The sequence below is a fragment of the Hoplias malabaricus genome, chromosome 5 (genome assembly GCF_029633855.1).
Source record: "Hoplias malabaricus isolate fHopMal1 chromosome 5, fHopMal1.hap1, whole genome shotgun sequence".
NCBI lineage: Eukaryota > Metazoa > Chordata > Actinopteri > Characiformes > Erythrinidae > Hoplias > Hoplias malabaricus.
The window spans coordinates 14,097,836-14,107,316 of NC_089804.1; the positions used below are offsets into that span (position 1 = coordinate 14,097,836).

Here is a 9,481-nt window from a genome sequence, read left to right on the forward strand (position 1 = left end):
ACTTAACTCACTGGTTCCCAAAGTGTGTGTGTGTGTGTGTGTGGGGGGGGGTGGCAAGGCACATGAGCTACGCATGTTTGAACACTGCTAGCAAAAGATGGACAAGTTTGTAAGAGCTAAATGTGCAGCCGATGAATAGATGAGGGAATATTCTCATCTACAAATGGGTCACAGCACAAAACGTTTGGAAAGCACTGACTTAACTTATCCCCATGCTACTATACATATATATATATATATATATATATATATATATATATATATATATATATATATATAAACATGCAGTATGCACACGATCACCTCAACTGACCAGACATCAGGAACAAGTTTCCAGAAGACAATCTCGAATTGTAAAAAAATAAAGTCAGTGAGCACTATATTAGATTCTTTTGTTAGTCATTTCAGATGTAGAGCCTTTTAAAAGAAGCCATAGACCTAACATTGGACGAAATGCTTGTACATTTTGATTAATCATTATTTTAAATGAGGCTCAAGACCCACTGTGGCCTTGAGCAGGATGAACTGGTCAAAACATGAATGAATGACTTTAAACTATTAATGCCAGGGTGAAACTGAAGGCATTTTTAATGAATACTGACAGATCTGATCTGATCTGATTCTTTTCACAGCTAAAAATATCCAGTCCAGTGAGAACTGGAACTGTGTGTACTCAGGGTATGACAAGGACAGTGATGTTAGTTGTGTTCTCTTCACCTCAAATGAGGCAGAATCTCAACACTGTGGTTACACAAAGTAAACCTCAAAGCAGTGACAATCGCTATTTACACAAACCTAGCGATAATGGCTAAAGCCCTTGTGTGATATAGCATTGTTTGTTTAGGACACTTACCTTTGTAACCCCTAATTTAGGCAGCGCTGAAAATGAATAACTGCCCATTTATACGTTCTTTACTTAAACATGTGAACGTTAGGAATGCTATATGAATACTGTACACGCAAATAATACTTTAGAGGCTGTGTGTGTACAGGTTAATGCCACACCTCAACTAAACACTGCAGGAATAACTGCTCCACTAAATGTCCAGGTAGGAAAAAAATTTGTTAAATCTATTTACATCGAAGCTATGCTTTTTAAGAGAGTTAAGCATTTCTTAAAGTGTCAGCAGTAATGTGAGAAACTTTAGCACATCAGCTGTTTCTGAAATTCTGCACAGGAGGTCATTAGAGGACAGTGGTGAAAAAAACGAAAAGAAAAATATAAATAATAACACTGTTTTTGCCTTACAGATGTGTGAAATATCAATTTATTTCTAAAAAAAAAAACACAACTAAAAAGCATGAATTCATTCATTATCTGTAACCCTTATCCAGTTCAGGGTCTCGGTGGGTCCAGAGCCTACCTGGAATCATTGGCGCACAAAAAAATAAAAAAACACCCTGGACACAGGGAGAACACACCACACTCCTCACAGACAGTCACCCAGAGGAAACCCACACAGACACAGGGAGAACACACCACACTCCTCACAGACAGTCACCCAGAGGAAACCCACACAGACACAGAGAGAACACACCACACTCCTCACAGACAGTCACCCGGAGGAAACCCACGCAGACACAGGGAGAACACACCACACTCCTCACAGACAGTCACCCAGAGGAAACCCACACAGACACAGGGAGAACACACCACACTCCTCACAGACAGTCACCCAGAGGAAACCCACACAGACACAGAGAGAACACACCACACTCCTCACAGACAGTCACCCGGAGGAAACCCACGCAGACACAGAGAGAACACACCACACTCCTCACAGACAGTCACCCGGAGGAAACCCACGCAGACACAGAGAGAACACACCAAACTCCTCACAGACAGTCACCCAGAGCCGGAATCAAACCAGGTCCCTGGAGCTGTGTGACTGCGACACCACCTGCTGCGCCACCGTGCCGCACAATTAAAAAGCATTTAATATCAAAGCAAAACACCATTAATCCACATCTACAATAATTCATCCATGAATGCAATTGGGTTTGAATAGTGCCTCATGTATATCAGTATTGACTGGGCATGGTTGGGTCAGGTCTCCATGCTGTGGGTGCTTATTTTTCAAGTTCATAAAAATTAAATGTAATGTCCTCTAAATACTCTTATTTAGACACAAAAGACACAAGGCAGCCCTTATTTAAAATGGCTTGCTTTCTGATTATAAAGACATATTCAGTGCCCGGTCACTGGGCTGACTGAGCCGTGTGTTTAGCAAACAAACAAACAACAAAAAAAATGACCTCCTGCCATGAACAAAAGTTGTATAACTGTCACAGTATGTCCAGCCATTCCACACATCACAACCCCACAATGAACTTCCTGGCAATAACTGAAAAGAAAGAAGGTCTTTGATCTGTGCATTACCAGATCGATATGAAATCAAACAAATCCTAACACACACACACAGCAGAGAATGCCTTTATAGCTCTATTCCTGGTGCAGACTATCTGGGTTAAGGAGGATTTAGCAGAACATCCTCAATGCCGACTATCTCATCGTCCTCACACCACTCAGAGTGAGAGGCTATGACACACTGGGATAGAAATATATCTTTTTTTTTTTTGAAGGCCACATGTTTACGGATTTGTGTTCAAACACAAGCATACTGAGAGAGAGAGAGAGAGAGAGAGAGAGAGAGAGAGAGAGAGAGAGAGAGAGAGAGAGAAATAAATAAAGAGAGAGAGGAAGAAAAAGAGAGAGAGAGGAAGAAAAGAAAGGGATAGAGAGAAAGAAAAAGAGATAAATAAAAGGAGAGAGAGAGAAAATGAAAGAGAGAAAAAGAAAGGGATAGGGAGAAAGAAAAAAGAAAGAGAGAGGAAGAAAAAGAGAGAAAGAGAAAAAAGAAAGGGATAGAGAGAAAGAAAAAGAGAAAAAAATAGAAAATGAAAGAGAGAGAGCAAAAAAAGAAAGAGAAAGAGAGAGAGAGAGAGAGAGAGAGATCATCATGATAAAGCATTAACAGGTGTTAAATCATCATGTTTTTCAGGTCCAGGCACAAAACAGATCCTTCAATATTTGACGAGGCATGGAGCTGGGCAATTAATCGAAAATAAACTGAACGACGTCATTCAGAACTTCTAATCGACATAATCTTGTCTATATCGATTACGTCAATGAACTTTTACTGTTCTTTAATTTTTTTATTCTGCTACGTCCCCAATATACTGTCCTTTTAAAACCAAGCTGTAGTCACGTGATCCTACCCCTATCTGCCACACGGAAACAACCTAAACACAGAGGCAGACCAAGCAACTCGAGCTGCTCGCACCAAAGAAAAACACAGCGTCTGTGGTTTGGACGGGGTGTGTTTTGACTACAATTAATACGACACTGAACAAAAGTCAAATGTAAACTCTGAGAAAAAACCTCAGTGACCAAAGTACAATCACACACCAAATATAAATGCTCAGGCTCCCAGCGACTTTAGAAATACATCCCACATTTAACACTGGGGCATATTCACACTACAAGCTTCGTCACTGAACTGTGAAAAAAATACAAAAGCAAAATAATCGTTCATTAATCGTAATAAAATGCACAATTAATCGTGATATTGATTTGAGCTCATATCGCCGAGCTCTAACGAGACACTACAGTGCCCCATAATGTCAAATGACTTTAAAATGTCACATGATTTTAGTTTCTCACATAACATTTGGCTTGGGTATGATACTAGTCGTCCATGTTGGCTCTGCTGCAGCACCAGTTTCCATGGCAGTGTGTGTGTGTGTGTGTGTGTGTGTAGTGGAGTGTAACTGAGGTTCAGTGATGGAGGAATGCCAGAACTCTAGCCAGCCAGGGGTCAGAGGTCAAACAGGGGAGATGAATAGTTATGTAAAGCAGGAGCCCTGCTTTTGTTACACAACAGAACAAATGACTGCAGAGATGGACAGACAGACTTATAAACACTGTGTATCTGATCTGACAGACAGATTATCTGTGCTCATGGATAGACGGGTGAACGAATGGATGAAAAGATAGATAGATACAAAAAGTGGCTTCACTCCATAGAGACAGGGCTTAACTATTCAAACATGAAAACCTAGGATCCTTCGTTTCTAAACAAGGAAACTGTCACCTATCTACACTCAGGTTCTCATCTAAACAGTATTTCATGATTGATTTTTTTAAGCGGTCTGCACTATGTAAACCCTTGCCTTTCTCTGTATTTCTCTAAACTCGTTGCCTATGTCTCTGTTCTGAGCTGAAAGGTCAGAGAAGTCCTGTGTGTCTTAGTGTCTGTGTTGTACAGTCTCTAACCTCTCACACATGACCACTCCTCCCCCAGCTTTAATCCCACAAAGCTTTATACAGTTCACGTGCTTCGCCTCTAAGTATTCCCTACACACATCATACACAAAAACTCAGAGAAATACAAACATAAACTACAATCACTGTTCACCATCCTCAATACCGTTCTCTCAATGTCTTCCCTGTCGTCCTTAAACGATCCATTCACGGCATTAACAAGTACTGTAACCCAAAGAGAATTATCCAAGCAGATGGAATTCTCACGTCAAAATGTTTATGCATCGCCAAATACGTATGTGAAAAAGACCAGATACAGGCATCGGGCCCCGGTGCCCATACGGACGTGAGTGTCCCCACTCCTACAGAACTGGACACGAACCGAACCACAGCCGAACTCTTACCTTGGGTGTCACTCATGGTTCTGGAATGTCCCGGAGTATTCCAGAACACTTTTCCAGGTTCCAGAACACACTCCTGAAACCTTGATCACATCCCAAACGAGTGCAGTGACGGCCCTCCCGCCACAAACACACGCTGAGGGTCAGACCCAGCGGCCAGCAGAGGAAGCATCCGTCATAGGCCAGGGATTACACCCGCTAATTCTCAGCCAAGTAAAGAGATGAAGACATGGAAGGAGGACGGTGGGGCCACTACCGCTGCCCCGCTCCTGACAGGACAGAAAGTGTCCAGAGTGAGAAAAAACAAGCAGTGGCCTCTCACCCCACCCCCATAGAGAGAGAGCGAGAGAGAGAGAGAGAGAGAGAGATCAATCTCAATACTAACCCATATGGATGCTTGTGTGTGTGATATTAGTGTTTGTATGTGCTGCATTAATGTATGCATGCTTAGGCAAACAAGACAGAGGGAGATTATACTAGTGTTAGCGATTAATGTGCAGTCCTCCACATGGCACCAATCTGTGTGTGTGTGTGTGTGTGTGTGCGGGCGTGTGTGGCAGAGTCCGCAAAAGGGGAAGGGCTCCAATCCCAGAGCTGAGCAGCTTAGCGGCCGCTAATGCTAAGCTGGGTGAGAGCGACAAAGAGCGAGGGACCTTGCTCAATCATTAAAACACAAAGGACAGGGTTCTGACACATGTGCATTAACTAGCTGTGCAAAGTCTGAGGCATGTTTCTCATGATTACAGTACAGCACAGTTCTCCCAGGAACAACGGCACTCTCCAAAAAGGCCACACAGATCTATTCAACACATCTCTACCAACGCAAACTTGCCATTTTGTTCCCATTAATGAAAAAAATTATAAAAAAATAAATCTGAAAGCCAGAACATCTCAAAATTGTTTGCTCCCCAATCCCACAGGTTCATTTGGTTTAGAAGTAGTTTTACTTGGCCACAGTGTCAGGAACGTTGGTGTTTATTTCAAAAACTGTTCAAGAGAGCCATTATAAATCATTGGGTTCTCTCAGTCCAGACCAAACCCTAACTGATATATGATAACACACATAACCATCTATAAAACACACATCATGGCATTAACAAAAACACACTAGGGCACATAATTCTATGCAGTTCGGTAGCACAAACCTCTTCTCAGGGGAAATCACCTTAAAATGATCACAGCCACTGGGCCGCCACATTCCAGGTTTCGATTGGTAGCATTGAGCTACCTGTGAACATCCTTAGACTCACAAAGAAATGTTTGTTTGCTTTTCAAAAGGTATTGATCCTTCCATCATGAACTTTTCCGCACAATGAATAAGGCAGGTAATGTTTTCAAATAATTGTTAAAACTAAATAAATAAATAAAGAAAGAAAAATTCCTCTGTGAATGAAGATATATAACACATCCGCGATAAGAAGCTCATCATCTACTGCAAAGCTCCCAAACCACCTGGGGGACAATGTTGTGAATATGAAGCCAAATAGGTGTTAAGCCTTGGCACTCTCCAAACACATTAAGCTTTATAAACTTAGGGATGCACCAATACCAGTTTTTCCACTTACAAAACTAATTAACAATCCTAAATATTTAACCTGAATACTCAAGTCAGGCGGCACGGTGGTGCAGCAGGTAGTGTTGCAGTCACACAGCTCCAGGGGCCTGGAGGTTGTGGGTTCGATTCCCGCTCCGGGTGACTGTCTGTGAGGAGTGGGGTGTGTTCTCCCTGTGTCTGCATGGGTTTCCTCTGGGTGACTGTCTGTGAGGAGTTGGTGTGTTCTCCCTGTGCCTGTGTGGGTTTCCTCCCACAGTCCAAAAACACACGTTGGTAGGTGCATTGTCGACTCAAGAGTGTCCGTAAGTGTGAGTGAATGTGCGTGTGTTGCCCTGCGAAGGACTGGCGCCCCCTCCAGGGTGTATTCCCGCCTTACGCCCAATGATTCCAGGTAGGCTCTGGACCCACCACGACCCTGAACTGGATAAGGGTTACAGATAATGAATGAATGAATATTCAAGTATCCACTGATAAAATGTTCTTGCAAATACCAAGTGTGTACTCCTATCTGTGCCAGATTTATTTAACCTGACCCCATAAGTGCCAAAAAATCTTTACATCTATAGCATTAAACTAAATAATTGTAGTTGTTCTGTATTAGATTAAAAAAAGCCTTTCATAAATAGCATTGTCACTGTCCAAAAAAAACACGTATTGCCATCTTTGTTGATTTTTAGTTTACTACATCATTTGAACACAGCCACTGTCCTTCACATTGTGTGAAAATTTCATGATCAATGGACCAATAGAAATGCTCTAAAAAAATTACATTGACTTCCATTGAAAGTTGGAAGTAAAGTTACTATCCTCCTGTAAAGTTACTATTATGAAGACAACAAAATTTAACTTGTTGAATAACTTTCCATTTTTAATTAATTGTATTGTATTCTTCAAATCTTTGGCTTGAGCATGTTTATTATTGCTTGCCTGTCTTAAAGTTAATAATCCCTTACCACTGCAGTGTGGCTCTTGGTTTCATTAAAGCTCTATGAACAACAAAAACAGATGAAAATCACCACCAAATACCACACAGTGCTCACCCAAGGTCATAAACTCACACCTATTTAAAACTGATAGTGAAAGTAGATCTACACATCACTGCTGTTGCAATGGTTCACAGACTCTCAGTTGTTTTTGGGTTGTGCTTGTGTATAGTCAAAAGTCAGAGTGGGAACACTCCACTGATCCAGTTTGTCTGTAACCATGGAGACAGCCAGGGCACCTGACCTCACCTATCATCCCATTACTGTTGTCGTCCTCTGGCTCATGTGACCAGGAGGAGGAGAATGCTGACGCATTCCTGTCTAACCTGTCAGTCATTAATGGCTCCAACTGCAGGGCAAAATGGCCACTCCCTGTAACCACACAACAGACTTAGAGCCAATCGGTCCGATCTGCTAACAGACAGAGAGCACTTTGGCATAAAGCAACTGTAAAAATAGATTGTATTTCATTTCTCTGACACTGAAACCTATAAAAATATCTACAGACAAAATCACAGCTTGCTGCCCACCGCACCTAAGACAAGTATGTACACTCTGAATGCTTTTCACTCATGCACATCATTCTCCACAGAGGAGTAAGACAAACTTATAGGTGTGCCCACACACACACACACACACACACGTCCCAAAGGCATCAGATACAGAAGTAATTCCCTCATTTATGCAAACGATATGCCAAATTAATGTTTACTTAAAAGCTTAGTCAGCAGAGTAAACTCATGCAAAATCCATTTATTACTTTTTAAGGATTTAAGGAACAAAACAAGCTCCAAAAGCTATTTTATTCCTCTACTGTCGCTGTTAACTTGCTAATAAACACTGTTACTGTACACTCTAATGTACTTCGTCAATTTAAATGGTTCAAAAGCTGAAAAAACAAACAAACAAACGTGTTGATGAAGTCATAACCATGAAAAGACAGATGACCATTGACTTTAAAAGTGTTGGAAACTGGGGTCAAAAGTGCAGTGTGTGTTTGGATTCACTTATCACCAGAGAGGAAAAGGTCTCGGAACATCAGTACAAGTGTACGATCACAGATGGTCTGTTTCAGGATGAACACACATTCATTCATTCATTCATTCATTCATTGTCTGTAACCCTTATCCAATTCAGGGTCACGGTGGGTCCAGAGCCTACCTGGAATCATTGGGCGTAAGGTGGGAATACACCCTGGAGGGGGCACCAGTCCTTCACAGGGCAACACAGACACACACACACACACACCTACGGACACTTTTGAGTCGCCAATCCACCTACCAACGTGTGTTTTTGGACAGTGGGAGTAAACCGGAGCACCCGGAGGAAACCCACGCAGACACAGGGAGAACACACCACACTCCTCACAGACAGTCACCCGGAGCGGGAATCGAACCCACAACCTCCAGGTCCCTGGAGCTGTGTGACTGCGACACTACCTGCCTTTCATTAAACTGATGCTTTAAATGACGGCTGATGAGCACCAACACTATGGCCCCAAAAATCTCTCAGACTTTCAGTGTCCTAGAATTCTCATACTTGAAGCCTGTGATCTAGAACCATCACAAAGAGTGAAGCCAGCGTTCTAGATTTCCAAATACATTTAGACTTCAAGAACTCTAATGAAGAGAAAAGCCAGTATAGAACTCCAATTCATGACATGTACAAAGTAAACTCCCACCTGGGCAACAGCTTAGCTCCTGGAACTGATGTATGTCCTGTACCATGACTCCAGGGACAAAATCCCACAACACAAACACTGAATGTTTAAGTGTACACATCACAAGTGATAATAATGCACACTCACTGGCAGGTCATGTTCCAGTGCAGCATAGCACTGAGGCAGAAGCAGACTGCTTAACCTGACCTCAGCCTTCATCCTCAGACTCCTCGATTCCTTTTCCTTCTCTTTCTCAGTTTACTGTCTACTCTCATTTGTTATTCCTCTATTCCCAGCCTCTATCACTTTGTGACCTCTCTTCTCCCTCTCACCTCTTCTCCTGCGTTTCTTGCGGCAGCTTCTCTGTTCCTCCTCTTCCTCTATGATGGTGGAGAGCAAGGGCAAAGCCGGCCTGCTGCCCCCCCTCTGCAGCCTGGGGGGCGCCGGCATGCCCCCCCACCTCCTTCTTTCTTCTCTTCTCTCACTCTCGCTCCCTCTTCCTCCTCCTGTCCTGAACGCTTACTCACGCTAACGCTAACTGCTAGCACTCAGCCTGCCTGCAGACTGCTCATTTGACTGGAGTGTGCAGAGACTGAGAGATGAGAGGACACAACACAA

The 9,481-nt window shown here is 42.6% G+C and overlaps 1 protein-coding gene across 6 annotated transcripts in view; it reads right to left on the bottom strand.

The window, feature by feature from the left end:
• map7b (microtubule-associated protein 7b) overlaps positions 1–9,481 on the bottom strand; it is a 37,829-nt gene extending 28,348 nt beyond the window's left edge. For 3 of the 6 annotated variants that reach the window (XM_066671759.1, XM_066671758.1, XM_066671756.1), the window contains exon 1: positions 9,196–9,480. In XM_066671759.1, coding sequence (XP_066527856.1) covers positions 9,196–9,313 — 118 coding nt within the window. In that variant the 5' untranslated portion in view covers positions 9,314–9,480. Of the gene's footprint in view, positions 1–9,195 lie in introns of all 6 variants that reach the window. The other 3 variants (XM_066671760.1, XM_066671755.1, XM_066671757.1) reach the window with 2 other exon arrangements.